The sequence below is a fragment of the Melanotaenia boesemani genome, chromosome 9 (genome assembly GCF_017639745.1).
Source record: "Melanotaenia boesemani isolate fMelBoe1 chromosome 9, fMelBoe1.pri, whole genome shotgun sequence".
NCBI lineage: Eukaryota > Metazoa > Chordata > Actinopteri > Atheriniformes > Melanotaeniidae > Melanotaenia > Melanotaenia boesemani.
The window spans coordinates 7,122,143-7,135,842 of record NC_055690.1 but is presented as its reverse complement, the minus strand read 5'-3'; the positions used below and the strand labels follow the sequence as shown (position 1 = coordinate 7,135,842).

The window sequence follows — 13,700 nt, the reverse complement described above, 5'->3', positions numbered from 1 at the left end:
CTACTTGTTGCTTTGATGACAACAATATCAAACAGAAACAAAAATTAAAACCACTGAGAGAGTAGCGTTAAAATAAAATAAACTTTATTGCATTGTTTTTTCACACTTCACACATTAATGTGCTTCTATAGCGTTATTGTTCACAGTCGAGATTTGATCCGTAGTGAGATAACATGGGCAACAGAATAAATGGGATCCAGCTGGAAATCATAGTCTTTTACAGACGTGCTTCGTTGATTTGACATAAATAAAAATCTAAGAATTTAGAAGTTATGGAATAAGCTGACTCATCATTCTATTAAACTATTTAAAAACCTAACATTTATGTAAGAATCAGGTTTTTTTAAATATTTGCTTTGTCATTTATTCATATCTGCTTTCCAAACCAATTGACAGATCTTAAAATATTTTTTTCAGTGATGTGAATGCAGGCCTGTCTTTATACACCAAACCTTTTCAGTGTAGTTTCTTACATCTGAGGCTTAGCCGATGCAAAGGATGAAAAGCTTTTTCTTGATTTTAAAAAAACTCTACGAATGAGAGTGAACAAATAGATTTTTCTTCACTGGTTCCTGACATGATTTTGTGGTTCAAAGTCAGAATGCACACAACATGGCATCGCTTCAAACACCGGAAACTTTAAGAAGTCTGTGCCCGAGCTATTCTGGAGGTACAACAAGTTTCAGGGTCTGATCCAGGGCAACGGCAGTCAGGCCCCAGACCCGATGTTTCCCGTTACGAAACACCGGCATTGTGTATCCATACTTGTCACCAATGCGAAAGTGGGTGTAGCCGCGGTTTAGGGGGTTGCACAGGTGCGCCACGGACAAAGTGAAGATTTCCTCCACCTGTAAAAGAAAAAAACTATCATGCATTTTATTGGTTCCATCCTGAAAAAGGTCCACTTTTGATAAAAAAAAACAAAACATGTTTTTAGAAGATATTTCAGTTGTTTTCTTTGTGCATTGGCTATTTCAGCTTTTTAATTTTCAGTGCAGTTTTTGAACATGACCATTTTATGAGAAATGTCTTTGTTACCCACCTAAAACTGACCTCTGAAACATTCAAGTATTAAAAAAAAACCCACCAAACTCAATAAATATAAACCATAACTACACATCTAACAACTTGAAGCATTTGTTGGCACATATAAAAAGGAGGAATAACAACACATTTGCACAGAAATGTATCCATACAAATTTTTATGCTGATGTGTCAAATGAAAGAAAAACAAAATGAAAGGCAGTTAAAAAACCTCTTGTCAGTACCTAGCTATTTCAACACATATGAAATTTAGGTTGACTATACCTCCTCAGGGTTTGGTTTGAAAGTCAACTCTTCTAGAGGACCGAGGTTAGCCAGCACAGGAGCAATCATCATTCCTGACTGGAAAGACAAACACAATCTCAGAAAAAGACAAAAAAACATTCAAGATATTAACATTTTTACCCGCTTAAAAAAACTTCCTCTCGTTTATAATCTTGACTCATTGTAAGTTTCCATCAAATTTGTGTTTACAAATTTTGATTTTTGTAGTTCAGACACAAGAGACCATTTGGAATTTCTATTTCGAAGGAGAATACTTTAATTTGGAATGATCTGATTATGAATATGTCAGCAGATTCAAAAGGAGTAAATATTCTGTTGTGAAACTTTAAATGAATTAAAACAAAAAACAGCCCAACTCACCATATCCACCAGAGGTTTCATGATGCCCCAAACCCGCTCAGCTTCCACATTAACACCCAGCTCCTCCCAGGCTTCCCGCAATGCTGTGGCCACCACATCTTTGTCTGATGGGTCACTCTTCCCACCAGCGAAGCTGGAAAAAACAGGATGACACATACAGCTCTCTGATCAGCAACTCTAACATTCTGTAGCAAGCTTCAAGCCGGACACTAACCTGACGTCTCCTTTGTGTCTGCCCTTCAGTGTGCTGGAGCGCAGCGTGAAAAGAAATGCAGGTTCACCTTCGACAGAGCAAAGACAGACCAGGATAGAAGCCCATTTCCCCTGGTTCCTCCCCCGCGTCTGGCTTGCCCCTTTTCTCACCTTGTCCATCTCATAAAGTTTGCAGTTGGACCCCAGGGTCTGTCGACACCTGTTTTCATTTTCAGGGGATAGGCTGTCCCTCCAGGTGTCTGCCAAACTAGGGGCAGCCTGATGAGCAGCTCTGGTTTGATGAAAAAAGTGGCTGAAGGGTAGTGATTTACAGTTAAACTTGTTTAAAATCCACAGCTTATGTGTTGACAAACTGGAAGAGCTAACAGGGTGCTGTCTATGATGTAGATGGCTTTGTAGAGGGTTGCACTGATTCTTATTGATCCAACTAAGTGAAGGATGGCTTAAGTCCAATGGACTTCTCAGACGCTGAAGGAAAGTGCTGTTGATTAAACAGTCCCAGAAAGTGTTTACTAGATAAGACAGTTGTTTGGTTGTTGCAGAGACCTGAGGGTGAAGATGATGGCTTAAAATGGCTTTGGCTAAGAGGTTTTCAGAGGTCCTTGTTGATAATGATGATCCATCCTTACTTAAGCCTCTTCCATATATTTTTTCATGCCTTGCTCCCTGCCATCCTGATCCAATGTGTTCAGAGAAAGCTGACAGGTGGGATTCTCTCAACAGCAGGGACGGTCTTATGGGACAAGCCCAAAATGGGATTTGTAGACCCCTAAACATCCTATAAAAAAGAAACAAACATACTAAGACAGTTTGAACAATATCAGGGTCAATTGGCTTGATACATTAACATAGATAATGTTAAACTGGACCAAATGCTGCTTTCCTCTACCTACCTACCTACAGAGGACTGTTTACACTTAATACAAAGAACAGTGAGTCCCCAGTAGGTCAAAACCCAGCTGATCTGCCACAATTCCTTCACTAAACTTAACAATCCTAATTTTAGTACTTAAACGTTTCGTTAAACTATAGCTTAAAAGAAATGTCACAGGGAAAAAAGAAATATAATTAATGCCTACAAATACAAACTTCAACTCCCTACCCCCGTTTGGCTAAAGTTTGTAGCTGAAGTAAAACTTTGACTAAAAGAAACCACTGCTACTTATCTGTACTTTATTAACTATATTAACAACCCATAGATGAAATTTTGCCTATCAACTAATAATTCAAACTGGTTTGGTAGGTCTTCTTTTCCTCCATAACGAACTCTGCGCTGGTTATTACGCACGCAAACTAACAGGCTAAGCTAGCATAGACGCAAACAAAACAGATAGCTAGCATGCTAATGTCGTTCGTAAAGCAAAGCATTAATTTTAATTTTGTCAATGGCTAGTATTGCAAATGCATCACACCAAGTCCCAAATATGCCCAAATGTGCCTTATAAAAATAGAAAGTACCCTGAAAGTGTAATAAGCTCACCTTGAAAGCGATATCAGGAGCGGCGACTCTCTCGCCAAGCTAGCCGGCTGTACTATTCAGTATGAGGCGGAGAAGCTTCACGAGTTTCAGTGTTGCCCTCACTGCGCTGCCAGGGCATCAGAAATTAGCATCTCTAACATTTAGTTGGATTTTTTTGTCAAATAAATCAAACGTGGATTAAAACTAAACATTCCCATTATTTAGTGATGAGGTCACTGGAAAAATACCCAACTCTTAGCTATTTACATCACAGGACAACTGTGGATAAACCAGTCTGTCTTGTTGAAACGTTCGTGCTCCAGTTATAATCTGAAGTAGATTTTAATTTTTGATCACTATCGTTGTTTTTTAGAGAAGTAAACGATTGTTTAATTTTCTCAAGATTAAATTATTCCTTTTATATGTGTGTGTGTTAATTTGCTCAAAATACCTACTTTAAATATTTGGAATCTGGAAAACACCAGTGACATATGTGTCAAAAACTCCTCACCACACCTGTTCAACCAGCCCCACCCTGAACCAAAGGTACTTTAGTATTTGAGCAGGATGTGATTGGGCTGAACTGTCATTTCACACTTTTCAAGCTTTGAGTGTTTGGCTTGGATTTTTCCCGACTCTACAACCTATTCAAACAGTGAACTTGTCATCATCTGTGTATTCAGTTTGGATCAAGCTCCATTCTTCCAGCACCACATGGCTTCAGCTTGGCCTGAAGAAGACACCTTTGCCTGCTCAGTATGTCTGGATGCCCTGAAAGACCCTGCCACTCTCCCATGTGGTCACTCATACTGCTTGGTTTGTATCCAAAACCACTGGGACAAAGGAGACAGCAAGGGTCAGTACACTTGTCCCCAGTGTAGGCAGGTTTTCAACCCTCGGCCCTCGCTGGCCAAGAGCACGGTGCTTGTTGAGGCCATGGAGAAGCTGAGGACCAACAGCTTCAAGCAAAGCTCCTTCACAGCGGCCTCCTCAGCTCCATTATCAATGCCCATCTATTTGGAAGTCCTACCAGCTATAGGACCAAGGAAAGGCAGCATGTACCCACAGCTTCCTTTAGTGGAACCCAGATTATGCCCTCAACACAACCGACCCCTGGATCTGTTTTGCCATGAAGACAAGGACTGTGTGTGTGAGCTTTGCTGCCAACATGGACATAAGGGACACCGTGTGCTCAAGCCACAAGAAGAGAGACAAGAGAGACAGGTATGAAACTGGAAAAGAAATAGTTTTTTTACCTGGCTTTCTTTTTAATGTCTTGTGTTTTTTGGTGTATAAAATAAATAGCAGGGGAAATAAAATCTGTTGTCACAGTTTGAACATTTTTCAAACTGACTTAACTTGAAATGCTTGTTAAACAAGAGTCCTATGACACACATGGATGTTTTTTTTCTGCTTTCCATGATGATTTCCTGCTAAAATTACTTCACCTCAGTCACTTATTCAAAAGACTTATTGCTCCACAGTCCCTGTGGCCTCTTTCACAAAGCTATGGTGTGTGTTTGTAGAAAGAGCTCATTCAGATGCAGGCAGAGGTTCAGAGAAGAATCCAACAGACTGAGAGGAAGGTCAATGAGCTTCCACATGCTGCTCGTCAACACAAGGTCTGTAGATACTGTGAATGTTGCAGATGTTTTTCTAATAAGTTTCTTCCTTGTAGTTTTTTGTTAGAAATGCACATTAAAAGTCTTCTCACTGCTATATCATAACATCATTCTTTTCTTGTGTACACACAGGCCTTGGTGCAGGCTCTGGAGAAGGAGAGCTCAGATTTATTCTCTGAAATGGTCAAGAACTTGAATCTAACAGGCACTCAAGCTGGTGAGCTCCTTAGCTCTCATGAGAGTGCATTAGGCAGCAGTGTGGAAGGACAAATCCAGCAACTGGAGCAGGAAGTGGTGCAACTTCGCTGGAAAAGTGAAGAAATGAGCAGGCTGGCCAACATGCAGGACCACGTCTGCTTTTTGAAGGTAAGAAGTGTTTCTAATGAAAGCTACAAGCTTTCATTAGAAACTTGAGGGTAAAAAGAGGCATTTTCTTTTATTGTGGAACTTAATGAGACTTTTTACTTTTCTCTAAAGAATTTCCTCCTCATGGAGCCGTTGGGTCAGACAGGCGTGCCAGGAGAGTCGTTGCTAAGTCAGGATGAGGCTGTTGTTGCTTCCATCCGCTCTGTCATTAAAGAACTACAAGACTCTATGCAGGACCTTTGCAAAGCCACTGTGGCCAAGATTGCCACGTTAGGTTAGACCTTTTCCCGTCTCCTTGTGTATTTTGTTTTTTTTTTCCTCTTCTCTTCTTGTGAAGATCAAACCTTCCCTTCTCTTTGTAGTGAATCTTGATGCAGTGGCTCCAGCACCCAACGGTGTGGCAACAGCAGGTGCAGCACTTGCTAATAACTCTGATCAGGCCAAAGCACAAAACACAGGTTTGATCATTTCATCCATTTTATCCAATGCAACACTGGCACACAATGTTTTTTTAGATGAGGAACAGTTTGTTTTTAATGCAGAAAACATAGGATATGTTTTTCATAATCAATTCCTCTTTTTTATAGTGTATGAATCCACAACAAACCCTCCACCTTTGCCACCACCACGACCTCAAGGCAAGTTATTTTAAAAACATGATAGACTATCTATGTGTCCTGAAAACTACACCACACTTTATATTTAGCCTAATCCTGTCATTGTTGTCTCTCCAGCTGCTGAGCCTTCAAGGTTTAGGTCATCTGCGAGTCATAAAGGTAAGATTGATAGTGCTCACAGCTATATGTGAAGCAGGTTTTACTCATACTGGGTGCCATGGATCTGAGATCTGCTTTGGTTTACTTATTCCTTTTTTTTTGACTTGAAGCCACAGCCCCACCTCCACCACTCCTTCCTCCTCCTCGACAGCAAGGTAAACACAGAAAAATGTAGCAAAATGTTTTCATGCATAGAGAAACCTTTCCCCTAAAAACTGAAACTAAGCTGTAGACCTCTTTTATTCTGTGAATGAACTCTGTATGCAGTTGTTTCCTCCAAGAGAGTTAGCAACTGACCTTTGACTAGCACATTTCATGAGAGGCACTTCCTGTGAGGCTGTTTTTAATTTTACCCATCATGTTTATGATTGCAAAAATCATAGTTTTTCTTTTGTTTGTTTTTTGTGCTGTTAGCATCTGGAACAACAACAACTGGACTTGTGACTTCAGAGCCAAAAACTAGAGAGGAAATGCTAAAATGTGAGTTCGCCATCCTTCATAATATTAACCAGAATGTAAAATAGCTGGAACTTTTGTGGTGAAGAGTCTTCACTAAAATCCATCCTCTTTCTTTTAGTTCGCTTTGAACCCACCATGGACCCCAACACGGTGTACCGCCACATGCAGTTGTCAGATGAGGGTCATAAGACCACAATGCGGGCTGAAAACTTGAACCCACCAGACCATCCTGAACGTTTCATCTTCTGGAGACAGGTCCTCTGCAAAGAGCCCCTGGCAGGAAGTCCTTACTACTGGGAGGTGGAGTGGACTGGCCAGAAGGTGAATCCTTAGACATAATGACTTAATGCTTCTTTTATACATAAATATTTAAACAGAAAAACCCTCTGGTCTAAGGCACTTTAGTAAATATTTCTTTAAACCACCGGGTTTTAGTTTTTCAGGGCAGCCTTCCTTTCCACATGTCAGGAGATGAACCTGAAATGTGAAGAGACATGCAGTAACCAGGGTTTATGCTGCTGAGGCATATTAGCCCACATAGTTAGCACGGTCCTAATCATTTAGCCATGACATTCCCAAATATAGTTCTCAGATTTTAATAGGAATCAGTTTGAAAGAGTTCTAAATACCAGAAATCATGAGTAGATGTAGCATAGAAATTATAAGTTTGAATTTAGTTCATGTGTAGAACCTCAAAGACTCCTGGTTCTTATTTCTGGTATTAACAAGACAAAATATAAACTTTTAAATGGTGTCATCTTTCTGAATCATAGGCTTGTGATTTTCAGCATAATGTGTTAGGTGGTTTTGTTCATTTTCTTACTGTTTTTACTTCTTGTTCCAAAATACAGATTACCATTGGTGTTGCTTACAAGGAGATGGAGCGTAAGGGTTCGGATAATAAAAGCCGCTTGGGCCACAACACCCTGTCCTGGAGCCTGTACTGGTCTGGAACTGGCTTCTCCTTCTGGCACAATGACCAGGAAAAACTGCTGGGCTCACCTAAGGCGAGAAGGATTGGTGTCTATCTAGATCAGCATGCAGGGATTTTGAACTTTTATCGCATTGCTAACAATCAGGCAATTCTTATTCATCAGCACCAGACAGAGTTCAAGGGACCGCTGTACCCAGGATTCAGATTATGGGGAGGAGTAGGGAATATGCTGACTGTTTGCAAGTTGGACTGAGCCAAATAGAAACTATGTGCTGCTGGTAGTTGATGTAACCTGCTTGTGTGGCCGAAGGCATTTGAAATTTCATTAAGTCAGTGAAGGTTTTCTTGCTCTGATTAGGGATGTATGCTTTACAAAATGCTCTTTATACACCAAACTGCATTCATGTCATGTAAATCCTCAAAAATGAAGTAAATTAAAGTATATATATATATAAAAGCATACAGCTTCTTTTTAAGTCATTGTGTTTGAAGTGAATGTTCACAGCTTGTTTATCTGGACAATGTTAAGGTAGTCCTGAAATAATTTTGTGCACACATTCTCTGAGCTTACTGAAGCTTTCTAATGAGATAAAAACAAAACAAAGAAAGACACCACTTACTGGGATGTCACTGAGCATTCAAGTCCTAAGTCCTCATTTTGTTATTTTTTAATGGATTATAAAAAAAAAAACATTATCACAAAGGTACTTATAAAAGTACCTTTGTGATAATATTTTTCTAAGATTTTCATAAACAGACTGACTCTGAGGGTAGAAATGATCAGTCCAAACCTGCAACCTTCACAAAGACACATACACACACACACATATATATATATATATATATATATATATATATATATATATATATATATATATATATATATATATATATGTATATATATATGTATATATATATGTATATATATATATATATATATATATATATATATATATATATATATATATATATATATATATATATATATATATATATATATGTATATATATATATATATATATATATATATATATATATGTATATATATATATATATATATATATATATATATATATATATATATATATATATATATATATATATATGTGTATACATATATATATATATGTATGTATACATATATATATATATGTATATATGTAAAAAGAAAAAAAAAAGCAAACTCGGCTTAAAAATTTTTTAAAAAGCACAATTCAATGATTTGAACTGTGAACTTAAGTGAACTCTAAATCTAAGTACGCTGTAAATACACAAGGTTGCAAGAGACTCATAAAATCCATGTAAATTAGAGGTGATGCTTCACAAAATTTTTTCATGTTCAAAAATGATGATTTTAAGTTCATCTTACTTAAAATGATTGAAGTTAAATCTGTGTGGGTGTGTTTATTTAAAACTAATGTGACGCCTCAGGTGTCTGTTACAGCAGCAGCTGTGTGTACAACTGCTTTTAAACACCAGGATGCCTAAAATGAGCCCAATAGACAGTTTTATGTAATCAGTTGTTGATATGACATGAAAGTGAAGGCTTGAAAGTTACAGAGCAGTCACACAATCAGTCCATATTGTAAAAGATATGCTGTATTTTCATGTCTGCATACACTAAAACTAAAGATGTATGATTGTTGGGATGAGGTCAATGTGGTGACCAAAAAACTTCCTATCCATTTTGCTGAACTATTTTCCTCACACGAGTAGGTTTTGAGGTAAAAATCATCATTTTATTCTGTCTAAATATATTAGTGCTACTTATCAAAATGTTGAGAAATAACAAGAAAAAAAACTGAACAAGAGAAATTGAGATATTTAAGTTTGTATGGTAAGAAAATGGACGTGGAATTATAGTTTATTTCTTGTTTTTTCTCTTACTGGAATAATTTGAAACTTTTATTTATTATTATTATAAATTATTGATAGGCATTTTTTTAAAGAACTTTAATTTTTTTTTATTGGACTATTATTAAGATACCAAACTAAATGTTTATACAATGAATTACCTTGAATTTGATTTTTTTTTATTATCTTTAATTAGAAGCATTGTTCCCCATCACTATTTTACATACTCATTTTATTTATATTAATTTAACTCAAGTTAACATATTCAAATGTTTTTCCTTCAAAGTACACATGACTTATTTAGAATTGATATTAATAAGAACTAAGTTAAAATGGAGTTATGTCCACTAAATATATTTTATTAAAACCACATTAATGGTGTTGAAAAGCATCCCTTCCACCAATACCAATGCTCTGCCATCATTTTTACTAATTAAGTGGAGCTCTTCCTTTTCCCATGCTTCCACTCTTCACCCTGTTTCATTATATTCTTCTTGGTGTCTTTGGAGTACTTTTGCAAACAAATATACTGGTTATAAATACCAGCCACACTATCACAGCTTGTAATCAATATACTGCTGATCGTATCTTTGGTCCCCACAGCAGAGTGACCTGGATGACTAAAGCTCCCCATCCATCCTGCAGTTATCTCTAATACCACCAGTACTCCCACATGGTTTAGAGCAAACCTTTCCAGTTGTCAAAGGTCTTTTATGCATCAAATTTATGTGGATCAGCATTAGAAGTTATCAATTCAAAGGTTAATATTACCTCAGATTCTTACTTTCTAACTTGTTAGACTATTGCAGGAAACTGTTGTGTCTTTCCCTTCTTATTCCAAACATTCTTAAATGGGTGCCATCCTTTGTGTTAGCTAGTAATCCAACACTATTCATACTGTAGGAGGGCAATGAAACTCTCGCTTTACCTGTGGTGGCAACAGTTCTTTGTGTCCTGCCCTGATTAGAAATGTATTTTTTGACTAATAATCCCTGATGGCATGTTGTCTTTTAGCGTTTCTGGGTGCAGAACATCAATCATGTGTGGATGACTACTGGTTTAGAAAAACATTCTGCACCACCAGTGCTTCACACATAGCTGAAACAATGTGAAATCTAATCAGAATAGAACTTTGTTGCACCTTTTTAGAAAGTTCCTTAACTGGAAAGGGTAATAATGTGCAGCAAAGGGCCACAGGTCTGAGCTCAAACTTGGGCCAACATCATCGAAGAGCTTTAGCCTCTGATCGTAGAGCCTTTTCTCAACCAGTTTAACCTCCCAGCAGCCTTAAATACCACATCAGCTCTGCACACATCATTTTACACGTTACTCAATGAAATACTGAATGTCCCCGTGAACACGGGAGGAAGGTCGATGTCTTTGTGTGCTAATGGGAACGTTGAATCACACGTAGAACATGTTTTCAGAGGACAGATGATACCCGACCTATATAGCCAACACAAAGACACTGATGGTATGTGTTACCCCACATGTAATGAAGAAATTAGTTAAGGTATGCATGTATGTAGGTATTGGGGAAAACAGGGAGGAGCTATGTCAAAAGAAGAAAAGAATAGCTGGGAAATACATATATAGAAAGGGCTGGAACACTTAACCCTGCAGTAGTCTAAACCTTTTTAGAAGCCATCATCACCATGAGAGGTGAGACTTGGAAGTAGATGGTTGAAACTCTTGATGTGAACATTAGAATGTTTGCTTTTAAAAGAAAAAAAGAATCAACCATTTAATCCTTTCTAGGTTTAGTGCTACATAACTTTGGTTTTCTTTTCGCAGCGTTTTTATTGCTGTGCCTGTTGGAAGCAGCACTCTGTGAGACTTTTGATTACGAGTGGGGTGGACCTGGAGGCAACACTGAAAATGGGGGTGTTGGTTCAAACACAGATGGTGAGAGACTAAGAAAACAAGTCAGTTTAGTGATGGGACAAACTTATTATGTATGCATTTAATTGCCTTTTTATGGGTGTGTTTGCATGTGATCAGTTTGTCTTATAGATCAGGCATCATGTGGCTGCTGTCTGATGCAGCAGCAAATCTACAGGATGAAGACGTTTTTTAACGTGAGCTTCAACGAGCTGGAAAAAGAGCTGATGAAAACAAAAAACATCCTCAACAGTGTCAGAGGTGAGATATGTAGTCAAACTTGTAGAGGGTTATAAGTGATAAGCCAGACTCTTCTTCATACTTAAAGTGGCACTAAGGAACTTTGGCAGAGTTTTCCCTAACAACGGCTAATTTGGCATCCATCTTGCATCCTACCTGTACTCTGAGTTCTCTCCAGACAGTAAAAGTCAGTCCTATGTTGACTTTTGTTATATTTCTTGTGCTGTCCTTTTCTCTTTATTTTCTTCTCTTTCTCCAATAATGTCCTCTCGTGTTTTTAGCTGAATCTGTGTGTTTAAAATAGCCGGTGTGATGATATCAGTTGCTGCCGTGTGGCGTGGTGCGTAAAGTAAAATTTAGCTGTAACATCTTGCGTCGTCTCGGAAGCAATAGCTGCATATCGCAGTTTCTCAGCACATAATAGATGTCACTGTGCCATCAAATGAGTCCGGAACAAAGGGGTTTTAAGGTTGGAAATCTGCATAATGTGACTTTAACAAGTGCAACTTCACAACATTTGTGTCTCTTCTTCTCCATCTCCAGCCAGCCGCAGTGCCTTCTCCGTCTCTCTGACTAAGGAGGACAGTTTGACCTGTTTTGGTCCGTTTCGTGGTGAAGACAGGCTTATTGTCTACAAACATGTCTTCATCAACCTGGGAGACGGTTACAACGTGAACACTGGTGTCTTCACTGTTCCTCGCTCTGGTGTGTACAGCTTCGCCCTCACCATCTACAGCGATGCTGGGTCTCCTGCCAACAGCTTGGCTGCCTGCGCTGCCCTGCTGGTTAACAGCCAGGTGGTGGCAGGACCCAGCGAGAAAAATACAGAAGATCAAGAAGACAGTGCTACTGTTGTCATCGCCTCACACCTGAAGGCTGGGGACAAGGTGTCGATCAGCCTCCCAGCTGGATGTTTCCTCTGTGATGACAGCAACCACTATAACACTTTCACCGGTTTCTTGCTGTTTGCTACTGACTAAGCAAGCATGTCGCCTGTCATCCTACTGGTAGCAAACATGACTTGTAGCCCTTAATTTATGTGCTTTCTACCTGTCCTCATGCCAGCTTTTAAAGTGATTTCTTATGTTTGAAGCCTTGTCGACCATTATTTTAATCAATTCTTCCTCTTCATTGCTGCTGTTCATGTTATTGTCTATCCTTAGATCTGAAAAATATTTAACATTTTATACCTCATTGACATAATTTTTCACACACTGATGTTATGAAATGGAAATATGTGACCTGTAAAATGACAGGAAAAATAAATCTGGATTTAAAGAATAAAATAGTAGCATTGTCAGGTATTTTATGTTGATCTCTACAACAGCATGTTGGAAAGTTTTTTTATTTCATTGGTTGATGACTTTTCATTTTACATCACAATGGAGCTACAAAAGAATATTATTTTTAAACCCTGATGCCATTAACCACAACTCATACTTGAAGATTTGGGTGTAATAAAAAGCTAATGTAGCTTCAAGCTCCACACCTTAAGGAGAGATGCTTCTTTTTTATATGCAGAAGTCAAGTTCCACTTTGAAATTATGCTTTGTTTTTCTTTGTTTTAGTGAGTGTTTTACCTGCAGTAGACAGCAGTCAGATGGCTCTTAGTTTGGAGAGAAAAGGGCTCACAAGTGAGCCAAGCTTCTCAAAGCAGGTGTAGGAAAGATGAGGATTTTCATTTTATAAATCAACTCAAACTTCGTAAATTTATAATGCTTAGAAAAGCTGCATATGTGTTTTCACTGCTTTACTTTGGCTTTAAAAAAGTTTGTTTACTGCTACTGTTCCCAGATAGCATACATTTCGGCCTAATCCAGGCTACTTTTGGCACATATGGTTCCTTACTGCACTGGAAATTGTTTTATGGGCCAGATCAGAGCCGTCGATATACTCAGAGTCTCGACACTCTCATTGACAAAAAATGGCGGCGCACTTCCGGGTTACTGGAGATGTTGAATAGTTCCAAACACCAGATCAGACTGCGTTCATCACCAATGCATTTCATTCATTTTCAGAGGGAAGTCGATGCAATATCAGTCTTATAAGTCAGGAAAATGCATGTACATTCTGTCGGACGTCCTGCATTAACATATTTGCGTCTGTTAAATGTGATAAAATTTTGTTTAAATGTATTTTGTCTTTGTATGTTATAGCTATTGTGCTTTTACACCATGGCCTCCCAGCTTTTTTGTTTTAGTTCAAAA

General features: G+C 38.2%; 3 protein-coding genes across 3 annotated transcripts; 2 read left to right on the top strand and 1 right to left on the bottom strand.

Moving 5' to 3' along the window:
• Positions 1–67: 67 nt before the first annotated feature.
• On the bottom strand, positions 68–3,799 carry nudt8 (nudix (nucleoside diphosphate linked moiety X)-type motif 8). The gene is made up of 5 exons (XM_041995089.1): positions 3,383–3,799; positions 1,904–2,680; positions 1,690–1,822; positions 1,309–1,386; positions 68–848 (listed from the first exon to the last, which is right to left on the bottom strand). Exons 2-5 carry the CDS (start codon positions 2,677–2,679, stop codon positions 660–662), a joined length of 1,176 nt encoding a protein of 391 aa, XP_041851023.1. The 5' UTR covers position 2,680; positions 3,383–3,799; the 3' UTR covers positions 68–659.
• A 106-nt stretch (positions 3,800–3,905) lies between these two features.
• ftr86 (finTRIM family, member 86) lies at positions 3,906–7,978 on the top strand. Its single transcript, XM_041995086.1, has 11 exons — positions 3,906–4,585; positions 4,888–4,983; positions 5,116–5,349; positions 5,461–5,623; positions 5,712–5,807; positions 5,937–5,987; positions 6,084–6,125; positions 6,236–6,280; positions 6,540–6,605; positions 6,703–6,905; positions 7,436–7,978. The coding sequence occupies exons 1-11, from the start codon at positions 4,076–4,078 to the stop codon at positions 7,769–7,771; spliced, it is 1,842 nt and encodes a 613-aa protein (XP_041851020.1). The 5' UTR covers positions 3,906–4,075; the 3' UTR covers positions 7,772–7,978.
• A 3,049-nt stretch (positions 7,979–11,027) lies between these two features.
• On the top strand, positions 11,028–12,473 carry LOC121646090 (complement C1q-like protein 3). The gene is made up of 4 exons (XM_041994968.1): positions 11,028–11,034; positions 11,194–11,277; positions 11,374–11,514; positions 12,037–12,473. Exons 1-4 carry the CDS (start codon positions 11,028–11,030, stop codon positions 12,471–12,473), a joined length of 669 nt encoding a protein of 222 aa, XP_041850902.1.
• Positions 12,474–13,700: the final 1,227 nt, after the last annotated feature.